The sequence below is a fragment of the Mesoplodon mirus genome (genome assembly GCF_964341445.2).
Source record: "Mesoplodon mirus genome assembly, chromosome: 6".
Lineage (NCBI taxonomy): Eukaryota > Metazoa > Chordata > Mammalia > Artiodactyla > Ziphiidae > Mesoplodon > Mesoplodon mirus.
Genome location: NC_138982.1, coordinates 88,323,853 through 88,345,076, shown reverse-complemented (window position 1 = coordinate 88,345,076; position 21,224 = coordinate 88,323,853). Strand labels below are relative to the sequence as shown.

Sequence of the window (21,224 nt, the reverse complement as noted above, 5' to 3'; positions counted from 1 at the left end):
ACTTTTGCATTCTCTCTCACTAAATCCTACGTATTGGGGGGATTTAGCCACCTTACGGCCTCCAAAATACCTGCCCTGTCTTTTTTATATCCTCTTCCTTTTTCCAACTAACCCTCTCTCTATACATACACATATTCATATTTAAACTCTCATAGAGAATCTAATGTAATTTATACACCATTTTTCCTGTTGTAAACAATTCTGTGCCAGATCACAGTATTCAATTACAGAAGTCATAAGAGTAGATAAAAATCTACCTGGGATAAAAAAAAATAAAAAATAAAAATAAAAAAAATAAAATAAAATAAAATAAATCTACCTGGGAGTGAGCAGAAAAAAAAAAAAAGTGAAACCCCATGAAACAGTTAACATTTAACAGTGAAGCAGAAGTAAAAGAGCCCAGCAAGATGACTTAAAAGAAACAGTCAAGGAAAGTGGAGGAAATCCTGTGTCAAAAAATCAAGGGAGGAAAAATAAGAGGAAATGGTTAACAGGATCAAATAAATAATGCAAAGAAGGTAAGTATAATAAAGACAGATTGGATTTAACAGAGAGGTTGTCCTGATGACAGCAATTTCTTCATCTAATTTTAAATATCTGAGGTTTCACCTGTATTAAAGATGATCATGCTAATGAAATAGGAAGCTTTGAATAGCCGTATACTTTTAGACCTGTATTACTGTGTTTCAATTTCTTGTAACAATGATTCACTAATGCAGTGAGTCTCAGCTAGCAATCCTAGGAAGGCACTTCAGATTTTCAGGGAGCAGTGGGGGGATTCCATGTAGTTCAAAAGGCTCCATTAAGAATCACTATCATAAGGTTTTAGTAGTAAGATGTTATCAAAAAGGAAAAAGAGGGCTTCCCTGGTGGCGCAGTGGTTGAGAGTCCGCCTGCCGATGCAGGGGACACGGGTTCGTGCCCCGATCCCGGAAGATCCCACATGCCGCGGAGCGGCTGGGCCCGCGAGCCATGGCCGCGGAGCCTGTGTGTCCGGAGCCTGTGCTCCGCAACGGGAGAGGCCACAGCAGTGAGAGGCCCGCGTACAGCAAAAAAAAAAAAAAAAAAAGGAAAAAGAAAATACTAAATGCCAGAACAAATTTTGTTCTGTTCTGAAAGAATTTAAGAATTAGCTTAAGAATCTGTGTCTTACAGCTGTACCCAGCATTAAAGATTTATGATCAGTACTGATCTCAGCAGAAATAATGCTGTCACGGCTATGCTCTGGGTGAAGTAGAAGAGTCCAAGACCAAGATAAGTTCTGTGCTGATTAAATTTAAACTAAACAAATCCCCTCTAGGCTGTTAAATGTTAAATTTAGAACTCAGTGGAGTAGAATTCTTAACTCACATCAATTACATAAATTCTAAAAGCAATATTCTATTGTGATTAAAGCAAATCCAGAACACGAATACCTTCCATATCTGCAGCTTCTCCTTCATCTTCCTCTTCCTCCTCCTCACATAATGCTGAGCAATCTTGGAGTTTTATACTGTCCTTTGAAATTGATTATATTTAAAGTCACTTAAATATGTTCATTAGTTCAAATACTGAGCACCCACATGCCAGCACAGTGCTAACTAACCACTGTAAAAATAAGAGTGATAAGATATTTCTTATGCTCAAGAAACTCCTCCATCAGATGACAAACCCGTAAGCCAAGCTTTAAGAGTGATGTGCTAAGTGCTGTGACTGAAAAACATAAAAGTATCATAGAAGCACCAAGTCATCTAAAAAAGTTGCCAGTTGCACTTCCAACAAAACAATACTTCTAGTTAAGCAATTCATTAGTATTAGAAAACTAATTCAAAGTTAACTTGCACACTTAAAGGAGAAAAAGCTATATATCTATAAATCACAATACATTTATAAGTTAAATTTATTATTATAAATAAAATAATCCCATATTCTCAAATTTGTTAACATTCCTGACTGAATTAAGCAATTACAGTTATTAGAACACATAAGATTTCAGTTCTTAACTATATTTGCACTAGAATGAAATAATGCTAACCAAAGCTAAGCCTAATATACAATTATCATTTTCAAAAAATTAATATTCTAAAAATCTGAAGTCAATGTAGTAGGTAAAAAATTGGACATTTAGTTTCACCTAATTTATAATTTTACTCTGGATAGCAAGTATTCTAAGCACTAAATTATAAATAATCATGTAAATTCTATATTAAACAGGAAGTGACAGGGAAGATATATTCTAGTTGTAAATTATTCTAAATATTCAACCTTTACTAGGACATAAGGATGTTAAGTGGGATACAAAGTACCATATTAACCATTATTGCGTTTATTAAAAATTCTTAAAAGAATTACCATAAACCTGTCAAACAATGCTATCCACACTCCTCTGCCATTTATCATTCCCAAAGTCTGAAGCATACATACTAATGGCTGGAGTAAACAAGAGCTTCTGAAGCAGCAAAGCCATTTATGTAATTTTTCCTTTATCATTCAAATTCTCCAAAAAGTAAAACTTCAAAAGAATGAATTCTCAGGCTAATGAACTGAACCTTAAATCCCTAACAAGCATAAAATTGTACACAGGGAAAAAAAATATTGTTTTGGTTTCTAACACCTTCTGTTAAGCCCCAGTAACAAATCCCCAAAGATCCAAATGACAAAAACACATAAAGAAGACTATCTTAAACTAGGAACTGTTGTAGTTGAATGTTTCATAAGGACAAAAGGAACACAATTATTCTGTCCAAATATTCTATCCTCTAAGAGATTTGACTGTGAACAAAATAGTTAAGAAAAGATAAGGGTGAAGGCATTTCGTATATTTTTCTATATTATTTCAAACAACTATATCAAAACTATGAAGACAACTGTGATCATTCTTTCTCTAGAAATGGAAAAGCTAATGTAATACAGATAGTCTAAATTAACTGAAAACTTTCAAGCAGAAACTTTCTACCCAGTTATATATTTTTACCCTTCCTTCAAATAAACTGTACAATAAAACCCATTTAGCTTCCACTCATCCAAAATGTCATGATTTTGGATGACATAAAGTTTCCTTTAAATTTTCAAAACAAAAAAACAAGAATCCCTCAAATTAGCAGTAAATTAAGAAACTACAGAAGAAATGAGTAAATTACTTAATGTTTAAACTACAAATTTAAACACGATACCATCAGCAGCTACTGATCAGCAAGTAAATAAATCCTCTCAAAACCTCCACTTGAAGACCATTTGGTACTTATACTTAAAAAAGCCGTTTCTTTTAAAATGATCTAGAAATCTCCCCAATTAGTAAAAAAATTTGTAGATTTTAACCAGTTACAATCTCAAAAAATGTTCTTCTTAACCATTTGACAGATTAAAGAAAAGAGAAGCTCTGGGAAACAGCAGTGTTTTGGTATGTTGATGTAGAAAAATGAGAGGGAATAAAATAGCTGGAATTTAAAAGAGCTTGATAATAAATAGAGTTTGCATAAAAATGATATGAATAATCTCAAAATAAATATACATGCAAATAACTAGGTCACTGAATTTAGAAGCATAAGTAAACAACCAGTACCTTGCTTTCCAGTGTAATCTCCTTAACTGCTTCGGTTATTCCTGCAATACCTGTTTAAAATTCAGCAGAATATAACTAAAATTAAATTGTAAACATCCTCCATTTATCTGATTTAATATAAAAATACTTAATATTACCTAAATTCTCAAAGTTCTCTGAAACAAGGAGGCAATGTTAGCAGCACTTTTACAAATGAACTCTAATAGGAATAAATAATCCCAAAGGCACCTTTCATATTAAAAATAAAAATTTTTAAATACCAATTTAATATTTTACCATAAATTATTCTACTCTATCATTCCTCATTCACTATTCTTCACTTATTTACTTTCCTTGTGTGAGTCTACCTAAATAAATATTCATCCTCAGAAAATGAACAGACTAAGAGATTACAGGAATCATACTGGGTTGGTCAAAAGGTTCATTCATTTTTTTCCATAAGATGGCTCTAATGGCACTTAGTTATCTTTAACTTCATTCCAAACAATTTTGTTAGATTGTATGTGACAGCTGTCATATCGGCATGCATTTAAAAAAAAACATCAAAATTGGTGAATTTTTGTGTAGCCATTTTACTGTTGAGGATGGAAGAAAAAAAGCAACATTTTCGGCATATTATGCTTTATTATTTCAAGAAAGGTAAAAACATAACAGAAATGCAAAAAAAGATTTGTGTAGTGTATGGAGAAGGTGCTGTGACTGATCGAACATGTCAAAAATGGTTTGTGAAGTTTCGTGCTGGAGATTTCTCTCTGGACAATGCTCCACGGTCAGGTAGACCAGTTGAGGTTGATACCGATCAATTCGAGACATTAACTGAGAACAATCAATGTTACACCAATAGCCGACATATGCAAAATATCCAAATCAAGCGTTGAAAATCATTTGCACCAGCTTGGTTATGTTAATCACTTTGATGTTTGGGTTCCACATAAGATAAGCAGAAAAAACCTTTTTTCTTTTGGCTGCGTTGGGTCTTTGTTGCTGTGTGCGGGCTTTTTTTTTTTCTCTAGTTGCGGCGAGCAGGGGCTACTCTTTCTTGCGGTGTGTTGGCTTCTCTTGTTGTGGAGCATGGGCTCTAGGTGCACGGGCTTCAGTAGTTGCAGCACGGGGGCCCTAGAGCACGCGGGTTTCAGAGTCGTGGCACGTGGGCTCTGGAGCGCAGGCTCCGTAGTTGCGGCGCACGGGCTTAGTTGCTCCACGTCACGTGGGATCTTCCTGGACCAGGGATCGAACCCAAGTCCCCTGCAATGGTAGGCGGATTCTTAACCACTGCGAAGTCCCTGGAAAAAACCTTCTTGACTGTATTTCCGCATGCGATTCTGTACTGAAACATAATGAAAACGTTCCATTTTTAAAACAAGCTGTGACGGGCAGTGAAAAGTGGATACTGTACAATAACGTGGAATGGAAAAGACTGTGGGGCAAGCGAAATGAACCGCCACCAACCACACCAAAAGCTGGTCTTCATCCAAAGAAGGTGATGTTGTGTATATAGTGGGATTGGAAGGGAGTCCTCTATTATGAGCGCCTTCTGGAAAACCAAACGATTAATTCCAACAAGTAATGCTCCCAATTAGACGAACTGAAGGCAGCACTCAGTGAAAAGCGTCCAGAATTAGTCAACAGAAAACACATAATCTTCCATCAGGATAACACAAGACCACGTTTCTTTGATGACCAGGCAAACACTGTTACAGTTTGGCTGGGAAGTTCTGATTCATCTGCCATATTCACCAGACATTGCACCTTCGAATTTCCATTGATTTCAGACTTTACAAAATTCTCTTAATGGAAAAAATTTCAATTCCCTGGAAGACTGTAAAAGGCACCTGGAAAAGTTCTTTGCTCAAAAAGATATAAAGTTTTGGGAAGATGGAATTATGAAGTTGCCTGAAAAGTGGCAGAAGGTAGTGGAACAGAAGGGTGAATACATTGTTCAGTAAAGTTCTTGGTGAAAATGAAAAATGTGTCTTTTATTTTTATTTAAAAACCGAAGGCTCTTTTTGGCTAACCCAGTATTTACATTTAAACCTGCACTGAAATTTTTTCAACGAGATACTGGTTATACTAAATATGCTATTTACGGGCTTCCCTTGTGGCACAGTGGCTAAGAATCTGCCTGCCAATGCAGGGGATACGGGTTCGAGCCCTGGTCTGGGAAAATCCCACATGCTGCAGAGCAACTAAGCCCGTGAGCCACAACTACTGAGCCCACATACCACAACTATTGAAGCCCACGTGCCTAGAACCCCTGCTCGGCAACAAGAGGAGCCACCGCAATGAGAAGCCCGTGCACTGCAACAAAGAGTAGCCCCTGTTTGCCGCAACTAGAGAAAGCCCACATGCAGCAACAAAGACCCAACACAGCCAAAAATAAAATAAATTAATTTAAAAAATTTTTTAAAAATACATGCTATTTGCTTCAGAAATCCAGGACATTCAGAGGTAGTAATATTCTATCAGGTTTATATGGGACTTTCTATTTTACTGTTTCTATATCTTATATAATCCTTACAAATACTATTCTGTAAGGTAATGATTTCTCCCTATAAAGAAATGAAGTCTCCAGAAAAAGAAGGTAATTTGCATGAATCTCAGAGACAGTTACATGAATAATCTGGGACTCAACCCACACCTTTTTGGTTCAATGCTCTGTCCAGTGCACCTCATTAAGCAACTACCTTGGAACCTACTGATCTCAATGAAAGTGACATTAAGCAGACGGCAGCAGCATCAGTCAGTTAACTAATATTTCTAATTCAAAATACCCATCAGTGTTCTCAATTAAAGAGTTCAACAAGGATGGGAAATGTTAAAGAAAAAAAACCCTAAATACAAAATATGCTTTGCTCCTTTGTTAATCTTCTAAAGCTCTGATATATCTGTTCAATACATCCAAACCAAAGAATGACTCATTTTCACAAATGGAAAATGTCACAATCCACAGCTCTAGCATAAAACTTTTACTTCACAGTAGTTTTTCTGGAAATTATTTTATAATAGGTATGCTTATTTTATAACAGTAAAGCCCAAATATTAACGTAATAAATTGCTATTACAAAACAATTCACTGAATCTACTACATAGAAACAAAAGAAAATAAACCTCTTCAATCTGTTTAAATATAATGTAGTAGCATCCCATTAAACCAGACTCTCCTAAAAGTAGGACATACTGGCAAAGAAAAAGAAAGCTCAAATGATTCTAATGAAGGTAATACTCTATAAGGCTGTGATGGTTAATTTCATATGTCAGCTCAACTTGGGTAGGTTATTGTGTCCCACAGTTTGATCAAACAGCAGTCTAGATCTTGCTGTGAAGGTACTTTTTAGATGTGCTTAACATTTAAACCAGTATACTTAGAGTAAAGCAGATTACCCTCCATAATGTGGGTGAGCCTCAATCAGTCGAAGGCCTTAAGAGAAAAAGACTGAGTGCTCAAGAATAATAATTAATTCTGCCCCCAGACTGCCCTTAGACTCCAGCTGCAGCAATCAACTGTTCCCTGAGTCTTCAGGCTGCTGGTCAGCCTGACCTGTACATTTCAGAATTGTTAGCTTCCACAATCACGTAAGCCAATTCCTCAAAACAAACCTGTCTGAATCTATATCCATGGTTTCTCTGGAGAACCATGACTAATACAAGGGCTAATAGAAATAAAAGAAACCTGAGAGAAGAAAAGCAGTGATGAAGCAAAGGGAACTGAGGTGAATAAAGAACCAGGCACCTAGCCTTGTGAGTCAGCTGGAAGCACTGCTTTAAGCCAATCAGAATATAGTTTAAACCTAAAATTCTAAGGGTATCTCTCATAAACATTACTTAGAATTTATGTACACCAAATTAACTGAAGTATAATACTATGTTGCTTTCTATGTAAGAAAATGATGCTACTTGTCTTCTGTCAACATGGCAAACATTTCTTTAGTTGTAGAACTTCTGTAATAGATTTCTGTCAATCCAATCATTCCGGCACCTGCTTATCTCTGTGATGAATGCCTCTGTAAATATGTACCTGGATTTTGGGGTAGGGGTTATGGAATACAATACAACTAGACAACTTGAGAAACTCACTAACTTGATATCAGAAATACAGTGCTATAACCAATGGCTCTATTCAGTCAACAGGCAATTTCCTACAGATGTGCTACTCACATCTCCCAGTCATGTGAAGACTAAAGATTTTGGAAAGATCCAGGGGAAAAATGAAAAAAAAAAAAAGTCCAACAGCACGACTCAGTGGAGAAAAGAGGATGATTTTTGAAATTATTTTAAGAAGTTGTTCAATCTATTTTCTCTAGACCTTGACATAACAACATTCAACTCATTAAGGAACAAAAGAGCTTCAAATCAAGGAGCTCAGTTCCTAAATCTGTTTCTATATCATCATAAGGAAATGATGGCAGTATCCTTTACTCAGAGAAGAGGAGAAACAGACTTAATGAGGTACTTTTTCCTGTGCAGATTATTTATCCCTCTGACTACTGCAGTGAGTATCAACTGAGAGTAGCAATTTTGCCCCTCGCAGAATATTTGGCAATGTCTAGAGGCTTTTCTGGTTGTCACAACTGGGAGGATGTGACAGGCATCTAGTGGGTAGAGCCCAGAGATACTGCTGAACATTCTGCAATGCAGAGAAAATGCTATGTCAAAGAACTATCTTGCCCAAAATGTTTATAGTACTAAGACTGGGAAACCCTGCTCTACCACTACATTTGATATACCTCCTATTCTCTAGGAGTTAGAGGGAGAAAACTTGTTTTTAGTATCCTAGATTTAAACTCAGAACATATTTTCTTTATTAAAACTAAGTCATAATATGCCTTTATGTAGCCTTTCTTAAAAATCGAGGCTGTTGGGCCTCCCTGGTGGCGCAGTGGTTGAGAGTCCGCCTGCCGATGCAGGGGATGCGGGTTCGTGCCCCGGTCTGGGAGGATCCCATATGCCGCGGAGCGGCTGGGCCCGTGAGCCATGGCCGCTGGGCCTGCGCGTCCGGAGCCTGTGCTCCGCAACGGGGGAGGCCACAACAGTGAGAGGCCCGCATACCGCAAAAAAAAAAAAAAAAAAAAATCGAGGCTGTTATAAAAGATTGTAAAGGAGTTTAAAACAATTTAAACTAAATACATGCCATTCTATTCTCCTCTTACCTGTATTATGATAAGTATCTACCCATCCCCCATCACCATCATCTTCTTCAATGATAGCTTCCAATTCATCTGAATATTCCATCTGTTTGCACCGCTTGTAGCATGGCACTATAAAAAAATGGCAAAAACAGTTACTAGGACATAATCTGCTTCCTATAAATCCATTTAAAAAAGAGAAAGTTTATGCCATGAAATATATTTCTGCCACCAAAATATCAGGTAAATATCATATTTTACTTCTAATAGGAGTACTTAATTTAAGAGTTACATTCAACCTGCAAAATTATTTGACCACACTTATCTTTCCCTAAATAGCTTTGTTAGAAGACAAATACAAAGGCTCTACTGGGAGTGTTCTATATATTCTCTACCCTGATTGTCTGTGAAGATCAACAAAGCTGAAGTCAGAGATGACATTGTTCAACCTCAGGCTAATGAATAATATACTATTTTAACAGCTTTACTCTCAGAACATGGAGGCACCACCTGTCATACTCGGAGGTGGTAGAGGTGACCTCTGGTTTGCAATGCTAAAGTAACTTTCAACATGTATTTCATAATTCATATTTAAGCTCCAGCTATTCATAATGGATAAACCAGTTTAAAGTTCACTAACCTGCTAAACTTTACTCTCTTATACAAATTGGTGCCAAGTTTTTCATATAGCAAATGCATCGATTAACAGGTATTATAATTCATATAAGCCTAAAATTGAAAAATTATAAGGTAACAACATTACGACATGGGGTCAACAAAATGCTATCAATCTCCTGATTTTTTTTTAAAACAAGCAAGATATAAATGACCAATCCTATCAAAAAATATACTGTAGGAAATAAAAAACTGATGTTTTGTACATGTTTCCCCTTTCCTATAATGAGCAAATTAGAATAGGAATCAATGTATTGTTATGTGATTAGATAAGGACTGTAACAACCTTTTGATGTTGTTTTCAAATTAGCTTCACAAATAACTTCATTAACTTCATAAATACCTGTTTCAGAAACATTTTTGTGCCTATAGGCAATCTTTCAATGACACAACAGACAATAAAACCTCTAGCTTTGAGATTTTAGATATCAAAGATAGTATCAGTTATACTTTCCATGAAAAATTTAAGTTTAAAGATGATTAAAATAGCTAAAAAGATTATGATTATGAAGTCTGCTTAAAAAGCTCAATGAGAAAAAAGTCCCATTTTGCTTAGAGCTCTTTTCCTTCATATCTTAAAACTAGAATTTTTTGGCAAAAAGAATAACAAAAAGGAAGGAGATAAAATCAAGTATGGAAAAAATACTCTACCCACAGAAAATCCAGAGTTTCATTAAATTTCCAAATTTCTATCTGAGGGAAGCTGCAAGTACCGCTTTAAGCATGAATTAAGATCAGCAACTGCTAAGGTTTTTTTTAAAAAATATAACTCTTTGAGCAAAATTAACTAATATATACAACATAATTCTTACCATTTTTGGTGACCAAAAATTGTTTGCTTGATGGTAGGTAAGCCTTCACTTTCAATTCCTCCCCTGTAGCCCTTTAAAAAGAGTGAAAAGCACCAAAATACAAAAAATATTTTAAAAGACAAAGACAGAAGATATCACATGTTAATCTCAACACTACACAATCCACACCCCTGAGAAAATTATTTTAGGATTGGTTTGGGAAGGATGCCATAAGTGACATACGTCATGGCAATGAAGAGCACAGCAATATTTATTGTAAGTGAAATGTACCAAAAGATGCAGACAGACCAAAAGAATTTGGATTAAATATTAGACAAAAGGTAGAATAATACAGAACTATATTATGCAACTATTGTGTTTGCCTCTAACCAAATATAATCTCATTCAGATTTTTAATCTTAAAGTACTGATCATCTGAAGACCAAGAGGAGGCAAAGAAATAGCTCCATGACATTACATAACAAAGCAGGTGGTTCACAAGATCCACATTCCTACCACTGTATTAAAATTGGAACTAAGAGATAAAAGATGCTTTGAATCACAAGATGATAATGTTGAGAATAATAATGGTTGTAACAAACAAAAAATCCTTTTATTGAGTGCTTATTAAGTATAGGGCCTAGAACTCTAACACGCAGTATTTTTATATAATCCTCAGATATCTAAAAAGTGAGTAATATTTATATTCCCATTTTATAAGTAAGTAAACAAAAGCTTAAAGAAGTCGGGTTGCCCACAGTCACAAAACCAGAAGGTAGAGGAGCCAGGATGGAGCCAAGTGACTCTAGGGCTCCTGCTCTTGAACACTGCTCCCTCTGTGGGTCAGAGCCAGCTATTTGATTTTGGGGGGCTACTCTGGAATATCTCACTAAGAAATTTGTTCAAAGATTCTTCTGTGGGTCACCTAAGGGAATTGGTCAGAGCTAGAGTGGCATGTGGTATCTGTCACAAATATAAATGAGCATAAATTTTGAGTTCTGCTGCTGTCTTAAGCTTCAGTCTAAACTTCAAACCATAGATTTGAGCATAAGATAAAGCCAGGAAATGTCCTAAAACCATTTGGCAGGCTTCTAGTATCTTTAGACCATTTCCAAGCATCAAATTCAACAACATCATGGTAATGCCTGAAGTTCTGCGGGAAGATGATATAATACAGTCACGATGGCACCTGTAAACATGAATGTATAGCATAGAAATGGTCTGTTTCTAGCACTGATTTAAAATGAATTGTTCCTTTGGCCCCAACAATTTAGCCAGAAGTATAGACGTTGGAGTGTGATATAATTGAGTTCTAAGTTACAATAAAATTATTTAAACCATCACAATTTATGAAATGGAACTATAAACTACTACCTGCTAAAAGAAGATCCTGTCCATATATACCAACCCCTATAACAATACTATAGATTATATAACTAAACTAACTAGACAACTAAGGGCTTCAACAAAGAAATCTGAATAAAGAAAATGTATATCTATCACACGTGTATTGAAGAAAATCCTTATTTAGTTATTTTTCCATAAAATGACTATCTTAAATTTTATATATCTATATGACTTGAAATATACATATATATTGTAGACCACAACATAGCTAAATATAGTTTTAACAGTTTAGGGAGGAAAAAAATCTAAAATCAGAGAGCTTCTATGATATGAACATAATTTAAAATATGGAACAGAAATACACATAGGAAAGACAAGTACATAAAAATAAATGAACCTGACATTTCGGTCTTCCTTGGTACATAAAAAACAATGTTCTACAAGATAAAGAGCAATTGATCAAAAGCAGTAAGAACTATTCTGGATATGTGTTAAGCATAAAAATTAAGGGTAGGGCCTCCCTGGTGGCGCAGTGGTTGAGAGTCCGCCTGCCGATGCAGGGGATACGGGTTCGTGCCCCGGTCTGGGAGGATCCCATATGCCGCGGAGCGGCTGGGCCCGTGAGCCATGGCCGCTGAGCCTGTGCGTCCGGAGCCTGTGCTCCGCAACGGGAGAGGCCACAACAGTGAGAGGCCCGCGTACAGCAAAAAAAAAAAAAAAAAAAAAAAAATTAAGGGTAGGTTGGGCATTGGCCAAAGGCTCGGTGACACAAATGCAGTTTCTCTTTGACTTTCTGAAATACTGAAAACAGTCCAGGAACCCACTTTATTATTTTACAGATCCCAAAAGGCCCACGGTCCCCAAAGAGGGGACAGACAGAATCATGAAACTCACAGGGGGGCAAGGACTTGTTAAAAAAAAAAAAAATAAGGGTAATAGAATAGGCCACAGATGAAAGAGAATTCTAACTGTGATTTTAAATAGTTTAATTACTTAAGCTCTTTCGATATTAAGGAAAACATTATCAATTAGAATCCTGTTAATTCTAGAACCCCTGCTCCCAAATCAAAACTCTACCTTTCCACTACAATTGAAAAAGTGTCACTGAGGGAAAAAAAAGGATGTAACAAGTTGAACCACTCATATCCAAACAAGATGATAATTCCAAACAATTCTAGCCTAATTAAAATAGTCTGCCAGTATTGGGATCAATTTTGCAGCTACTGCCAGGTGCTTTTATTGTAAGTACTCAAAGTAATGAAACTGAATTTGTTTTAAAACATTCTGTTATTATTCAGATATTTAAAAAACACATTACGAGAACTGCTAGTTGCTTAAATTACTTTATAATTAAAAGAAAAGTTAATGAGGAAAATAAAAATTTGAAAAGTCTGTTACAAGTAGATTTCCAATTAAGACCTTATTTGGTATCATGAATCTCTCAACTTTTGAGCTCATTCCTAAAAAGGGGAGAAACTTTTGAACCTTAAAGAAGGTCTTATGGTAAAGAACCATAAGATTCTGCATTTATTAATGTCATAAAAAAATTCAATACATTTTAATTTGAAAATAAGCTAATTAGGTTCCTTAAAAAACTAAAAATACAACTACCATATGACACAGCTATCCCACTACTGGACATATACCCTGAGAAAACCATAATTCAAAAAGAGTCACGTACCACAATGTTCACTGCAGCTCTATTTACAATAGCCAGGACATGGAAGCAACCCAAGTGTCCATCGACAGATGAATGGATAAACAAGATGTGGCACATATATACAATGGAATATTACTCAGCCATAAAAAGAAATGAAATCGAGCTATTTGTAGTGAGGTGGATGGACCTAGAGTCTGTTATACAGAGTGAAGTCAGTCAGAAAGAGAAAAACAAATACCATATGCTAACACATATATATGGAATCTAAAAAAAAAAAGGTTCTCATGAACCTAGGGGCAGGACAGGAATAAAGATGCAGATGTAGAGAATGGACTTGAGGAAATGGGGAGGGGGAAGGGTAAGCTGGGACGAAGTGAGAGAGCAGCATTGACATATATACACTACCAAATGTAAAACAGATAGCTAGTGGGAAGCAGCTGTGTAGCACAGGGAGATCAGCTCGGTGCCTCGTGACCACCTAGAGGGGTGAGATAGGGAGGATGGGAAGGAGATGCAAGAGGGAGGGGATATGGGGATATATGTATACATACAGCTGATTCACTCTGTTACACAGCACAAACTAACACAACATTGTAAAGCAATTATACTCCAATAAAGATGTTAAATATTACGCTTATGAACAGAAAAAAGAAAGCTAATCAAAGTTATTAAACTTTTTGAAAATTATTTTTTAAAGACCCACCAAAAGAACAGAGTTAGACACTATAAAGAAATGGAATACTGGTAAAGGAAGTAAGGCATTTATCTCAAAAATCTCCATCTTTTGCGCTAACAGAGCAAAACAAAACAGGCATAATGCTCAGTTTTTCTTCATTTATTTTACTTTACCAACACTGGAGCACTATTTAATAGAAAAATCTACTAGAGGAGGGTTAAACAGGTCATTCTAATTTTCATGCACTAATCTATTTTGTAAATTGCCAAAATTATGAAGTCACACCTTTTATAAACTTTCTATTCCTCACTCAAGAGTACTTACCATTGCCATGTTGGACAGTGGTGGACTAAGTGATCTCCAGCCGCCACAAACTATTGAAGATTTAGAAGAAATATGAAAAAAGGAAAAAAGAAAAATTGAACATCATTGAATGTAAGGTGGCAAAATACCAAAGGGATCATCATGTGTAACCTTGATTCAAAATAATCAACTAAAATGCAAACAGCACCAACTTGCTCTACCAGCCTAAAGATTTATTTTTGAATATTTATTAAAACTACAAAATTTTTAACATCCATGAAAATGTAAATTAATTTTGGAAGAAAAAATATTGAGTGCTGTTAATTTTTTTATTCTATTGTAATCACTGGATTTAGATAATGCTAAAAGCATACAGTACTATGAAGTGAATAAGGGTAACACAACAGGATTTTAAAATGCCAAAAACCACTTTGTGGATGAATAAAATGTAGAGCGATTCTTGCTAATGGTTGAAAAGTCAATGAAGATCTTTGAAAAAATTACTAAATAACTACAGGTCTATGATGTAAGAATAGTTTATTACATCACAGTGCACACAGTTTTTCTTCCTCATTTAAAAAAAATTTAAGTGACATCTAATTTTGAAAGCTTTTTCACACTATTAAAGGAATCATTAATAAAAGTGAGAAACATACTGCCAAACAATGGGGAAAAAGTTAGAAGCTTTTGGATTGAATCAGAAAACACCAAGACAATTAAGAAATTGAATCCTCTAACACATCTTGGACTTTCTGCGCAAGCTGAACATTGTACAAATTTTTGTTTTTCTTCAGAAATGAAAACAGACTCAGGAATAAAGAGTTTAATCTTCTGAGAATTTCCATTATACATGAGCATGGACTGATCTTACCACAAGACAGAAATCCTGCTTATTCTTGAGAGCAGAAAATGAAAGTCTGTTAAACATAACTGCAAGGTCCCAACTCAAGCTATATGCACACATACGTCCCCAATTACTATTTCACAACAGCTCTAACTTAAAATCATGTATTGTTCATGGGTTTGTTTATTACACAGCAAAAAATTATATTATCTTTAACCTTCTAATGTCTTTCTGAGAAAAGTATGTCTATGTATGATATTCTGCTTTACTTTGAGAGAATAAAACTCTATAAAATAAGAGTTCTGACAGTGACTTCTTTTAAGAAGATAGATTAACAAAATAAGATTTAGCAGCATACTCCCAACAGTAACTTTACAAAATGTTTCTGTTCTTTTATTTAAATAATTTATTTACTACTTAAAGGGATTAGGTAAAGACAAAAACCCAAATGAAAGCAATACCCTCTCCCCCAGGTTTTAAGCATTTGGAGTCTTTGCAACCAGATGCTGCATAATTCTACGGCTATTGGGAACCAATTCATCATCACCAAAAAAGTATTAGTTTAACAAAATGCAAGCAAAACAAAGAATTAAAAACTTAAAAATTCTGGGGCTTCCCTGGTGGCGCAGTGGTTGAGAGTCCGTCTGCTGATGCAGGGGACACAGGTTCGTGCCCCGGTCCGGGAAGATCCCACATGCCGCGGAGCGGCTGGGCCCGTGAGCCATGGCTGCTGAGCCTGCGCGTCCAGAGCCTGTGCTCCGCAACGGGAGAGGCCACAACAGTGAGAGGCCCGCGTACAGCAAAAAAAACCAAAAAACAAAAAACAAAACTTAAAAATTCTTTAATGATACTGCCTTGAGATCACAAGACTCTAATATTTATTCCCCAGCACCTCTGGTGGCATCCATTGAAAAAATAACAAAAACACTAGAAGGAAAAATATAAAAGAACAAAGAATTGCTATGCTACTAATGATACTTAGTACATGTGTATATCTGCTCTCATTAGCAGTGGCCATTATTATTATTACATGCTTCTTATGTTCAAATGAAAGATTCAAGTTTCTAAATTCTCAGTACTGCTTACAGTAGCTTTCTCTTAGTGATTAAATATTGGATAAGACTGAATAACTTTAACAAGGTAGAATCAATATTAACATTCTGATGAGCAACTTTATTCTTCAAGCTATCCTCTATTACTAGTACTCTATTTACTCAAGTCATATACATGTTGTACATTAAAGTATTTTTAGTCAGACAGTACCATATTAGATAATGCCTGTCCTTATTTTTAAACACAATACTTCCACACCTCTCAAAGAAAACAAAAAGATAGAGGCTGACAGCCAGAAGCCCAGAAACAGTAAGAGAAAACAAATGAACAGATCAACTCAGTATAGTACTGATCCAAAGCATTTTGTCTTCTGGTTTTCTTCCTCTAGACTCATTCTAATCTAATTAAATCCCATAATTGCACTCTATCTCAATTCAGCATTATGTGGTTGGTACCCAGCTGAGCTAGTTTTTGCCTTGCATTTGTTTAAAAATGGGGAAATTTATAAATCACTTCATGATACAATCAAGTGTAAGAGTTATTCACTGTAGGATTAGTAGCTGTTTTAAAATGGTTTGCTTAATTCTATTCAATGACCACAGACTTGTATCTCTAAATCCAACTATCTATTTACCAATTAGCTATTTTCACACAGAGGAGATAAAGCCTAAGAGTATAAGAAAAACAGCACACTTTCATCTCTGCTCTTTATTTTAGATACTGAATTTCAAGAACATTAATGATATCCTTAAGCTCTAAATTTAGTTTTATTTGGCATTCAAGGTTTTAAACTCATGATGCCTAAGGCAGACTGGGCTCTTTAGAGAATGTCCAGTCAAAATCCCTCATCTTAAAGATGAGGAAACATGAGGCCTGCACCTAGATAGATTAATTGATTTGCCTGAGTCAGAATAGGAGAAATTAAGAGAAATGGGTCAAGAAGGCAGGTCTTCTAGGTTTTATGCATACTATTCCATGTCTTCACTAAACATAAAGACAATTTTTAGGTAAAATTTTAGATAAAATTGTCAGTTAAGCACACCATCCTTTGAACTTACAAGGATTTGGGACTGAAGAGATTCCATCACAATTGAAAACTAAAAGATCAGTTAATTACCTGGCTTGAGGTCTTGGAATTTACAAACAGATCATACAACATGGCTCATTTCAATTAAGTTCCATTGCCAATGACTGGTACTTTTAATGAGAGTTAAAGGTGAAGCTTAAATAAATTATTTGCCATTCATTAAGACTAAAAAATAAGTCTGATGTAACCTTAACTATTCATAAAACTGGAGTCCAAAAGGATTTTTAGACCAGAATGTATTTCTCTAAAGACAACAAAATAAACTACCTAAAGGAAAGACAATACTTTTATTATATAGATTTAGTGAACAAGTAAAATGATTCCTCAAAACATAATTCTATATTAAAAGTTCAATAAAACACAACTGGCCTATAAAAGAGCCATTTGTTTCAGCATTAAGCAGATTCATCATTGTCTGGTTAGTAGAAAAAGTGAAAGAATGGTGGGAAAAAAAATCAATGTTAAATATGTAGCAATAAAATATTTAAGCTGAATACTGATAGAAAACTTAATATCCAAGCACTGAGACAAAGTTTCCAAATGGAAAGCCATGAAAACTCATGTTTGGGGTAGAAAGAAGGAAGACAACAAACGCCAGAGTCCACTGCACAGCTCAATATAATACAAATATGAGTGAAAGATAAGCCACTATAGGAATCTTTTCCATTTCCTCTCCCACCCTCATTTCTAAATAAAGAGAAATTACACAAAAATATGAGAAATGACAAACTGAGAGGGAAGTTACATTTTCTTTTATGGGAAATAGAAATTGCTATTATTGTAATTACAATTACAAATCGTAATTACAATTACAAAATTGCTAATATAGTCAACAGGATCTAATTTTACTCAAATCAAGATTAAATTTCAAGATGTTTTCTTATAAAACACAAAAGCCACCCAGTTTTATGTAATTGTAGAATATAATAGCTTTATACTGATATCTTCAATACTCACCTCTTCTGGGGTGATAACACCTGTTTCCTTAAACTTTGATTCCTAAAGAAAGTAAAAAGAATAACAGTATTACACTATCTCTCACTTTCAACTGAAAAATGTTTGTGGGCAACCATTTGCTTGGTGCCCATCTAGGTAATGGAGCATGTGCAAAAAAACAATCTGTCACTGGTACCTGACCTCAAGGAATATGTAAGTATAACAGAGGAAACTGACATGAAAATAATCACAATATAATGTGATCAGTGCTATATTAGAGCAAAGCTCTTTGGAAAAACATTCAAAGATTTATACAAACATTAAACCTCAAAATAATTTTGTGAAATGACGAAATATCATTATTTTACAGAACAGAAAAATGTCTTAAAGATATTTAAACATATTACAATTCAGCCAATGTCTCATTTGAGTAATATTAGAAACCAAATCTAGAAGTCCTAAATCATTTAATACTTTCCCATTATTCTCATCTCCACCAAGATATTATACAATATTCTCTCCTCTAAAGCAAGGATGTTACTTACCAAATTTTTCTTAAGTTTAAGTTATACATAAGATTTTGTGGTAGAAATCTACAAAAATGAAGATTCATTTATGAACATTATTGATTCAAAAAATACCAAATAACTACTATATGCCAAGCACTATTTAAGGTAATAGCGACATAGAGTGAATAAAATAGACCATACCCCTCCTTGTCCTCATAAGAAGTTTAAACTCTAGTTCAGGGGGAAAAGCCAAATGGTCATCAATATCAAAAAGAAAAATGGTGCAGAGAGGAAACTGGTCAGGGGTGGAGGGACAGAGATGATTATTTAAAATAGGATGGTAAGAGAACAAAGACTGCACTGATGGGTGACTATAGAGTAGAGACCTTAAGGAAAGGAACGAGCCACAAGGCTGTCTGGGGGAAGAGCATTTCAGGCAGAGGGAAGAGCAAATGCAAAACCCAAGGCAAGAGAGTGCCTGATGGATAACATAGAGGTCAGATGGCTTTTAAGCAAAAGTGAAGAAGGGCTTTTGCTTAAAAGCCAGTAGTAGGTGAGAAAGGACCCTCTACCAAACAAGTATAGGCTTGAAGATCATTGTAAGGACTTTGTTTTTTACTGTACATGTGCCTTCCAAACCATGATTTTTCTTAATTTTTACTCGTTGGGATAAATCATCATCTATTTCCCAGGGATTTAGCTTTTTCTCCTTGCCTTCCCATGTCTAGTAGGAAACTACAAGAATTCACTCTGTAAACCAACAATTTGCACAGGGAAGATCAAGGAGAGGGTCATTAATTCTGCTTTCCTTATTACTAAAAATACATACTAACAAGCTAACACATCCTTTCAGTTCAGTGAACAAGTAGAATGCTTTCTCAGTACATAATCCTATAAGTTCAAAATACCAGTTTTATATTTTATTTGGGAGGTTTTTTTCTCTTGCTCCTCTCTCCCTGAAACTAAAAGTTTTAATAATTGTGTATTATTTAAATGCTGTATGCCTAGTAAGTTAGACGTTTCGGATAAGATGACATAATATGCAAAAGAATCATTCGATTCAAATGTCAAAAAAATTATTTTCAAAGTTGACTGAATAATCTTAATTATGATGGGTTTCACAGTAAACAAATGTAAGCGTAGCAAGTGTTGGAGTTCTCGTTTATAAATTTTTTTTTAACTTGGCCCAACAAGATATCATTTTAAAACCATTCTTAGAAATAAGTATTTAAAAACTGCAGGACTAATATTTCGCTGTCATGGAAAGGGAGCAAAGTAAAATCTTCTTAGAACACCAGAGTAACTTCTTGAATAGAAAGGAACAACCATTTCCATGGATATTTCATCCTACACTAAGATTTGTAAAATTTTAATAAAAGCTTAAAGAAAAAAACACTTAAGCAAGAAATTGCTCTTCATTTACTATCATTGCTCGCTTTTCAGAAAGGAAAAATAAAGATACAATAACAAAAAACTTACCATAAAGGGTTATAAAAGAAAAACTCGAATGCAATTCTAGAAATTTATCTTTGAAAATAAGGAAGTCAGTCACTGCTGTAATAGCTAATGTGTCACAATTTTTAGTTTAAAAATGCTGTTATTGCCAATGTAAAAAAAATTATCTATAAGAGTCAAGCTGCTCCGTATTATCACTGATGTCCAAGAGGAACTAGTTTCAGCTATTTTAAAACTTGGGAAAGGGGGTTTTGCCTGTAAACTGGGTTCAACGGTACTGAAAGAAATAATCTTGCAAATTTCACCTTGTTCCACTGAAATCTAATAAGCTGCGACCTCATTCACAACTTACTATTTCAAACTCCTAATTACAAGACTTACTACGAAATTTGAAAGAAAAAAAGTAACATGTCATTTTAGTACCAAACGCTGATTCATTTCTTTAAAATAAGCAAAATCCTTGTTTAAAAAGTTCAAAAGACTTCCGATGTTAGGATTTAATGTTCTAAAACCCACTTAGCTGCGGACTACGCTCCAACCCGATGTACCCAGACGAGCTGGGTTCTGGCGGGTGAAGTACGCACAGAGCGTCGCTCCAAGTTTACCCTAGAGAACAGCTAGATAAGACCGCGGGAGGGGGCTGCACCTTTTCCTGCGTACCACCCTACACCGCTCCCCAATGGACAACACCGTGACTCCCCCGGCGTCCGGTCCTCGGTCCCTGCAGAGCCAAGCGTCAGCCTGACAGCCCCCGGCAAGCCCGGCTTACCTTGAGAACCGGGGTCAGGTACTCAGCCACTTCCAGTGCCTTTCCCTTCACCGTGTTAATCACATTCTGCATTCTGGGGCCGGAGTAGCGGCCGGCCCCGCGTCTGAGAGGAAAGGGGAGCCGGGACAGTGGTCGGGAGTCAGAAAATGTCTCAGCACCAGCCGGCGGCACCCGAGGGGACGGGACGCGACGGAAGGGACGGGACGAGGGGGAGGGGCGGCCGGCGCGGCGCGCAAGGGCAGGGCGCGCGCTCCTCGCGCCCCAGGCAGCGCGCAGCAGGCCAGGCCCAGCTGTCACCTGGCCGCGAGCGAGGGCGGCGGGGCTGCGCTGGAAGAAGAGGGCGCACGCGCACCCCTCGCCCTCTCGGGAGGAGTCTTCTCCGCCAGCCTTCACTCGCGCCCCTTCCGGCTTCCGCTTCTTACTCTCGCCCTCTCGCCGTAGCTCCGCCGCCACCT

General features: G+C 36.1%; 1 protein-coding gene across 1 annotated transcript in view; it reads right to left on the bottom strand.

The window, feature by feature from the left end:
- The window catches only part of ATG3 (autophagy related 3), a 29,378-nt gene extending 8,283 nt beyond the window's left edge, over positions 1–21,095 (bottom strand). Inside the window, exons 1-7 of the mRNA XM_082624916.1 lie at positions 20,770–21,095; positions 18,058–18,099; positions 14,138–14,187; positions 10,152–10,222; positions 8,689–8,796; positions 3,542–3,591; positions 1,416–1,497 (exon numbers count right to left, since the gene is read on the bottom strand). Of these exons, the coding sequence (XP_082481042.1) occupies positions 1,416–1,497; positions 3,542–3,591; positions 8,689–8,796; positions 10,152–10,222; positions 14,138–14,187; positions 18,058–18,099; positions 20,770–20,841 (475 nt within the window). The 5' untranslated portion in view covers positions 20,842–21,095. The remainder of the gene's footprint in view (positions 1–1,415; positions 1,498–3,541; positions 3,592–8,688; positions 8,797–10,151; positions 10,223–14,137; positions 14,188–18,057; positions 18,100–20,769) is intronic.
- Between the last annotated feature and the right edge of the window lie 129 nt (positions 21,096–21,224).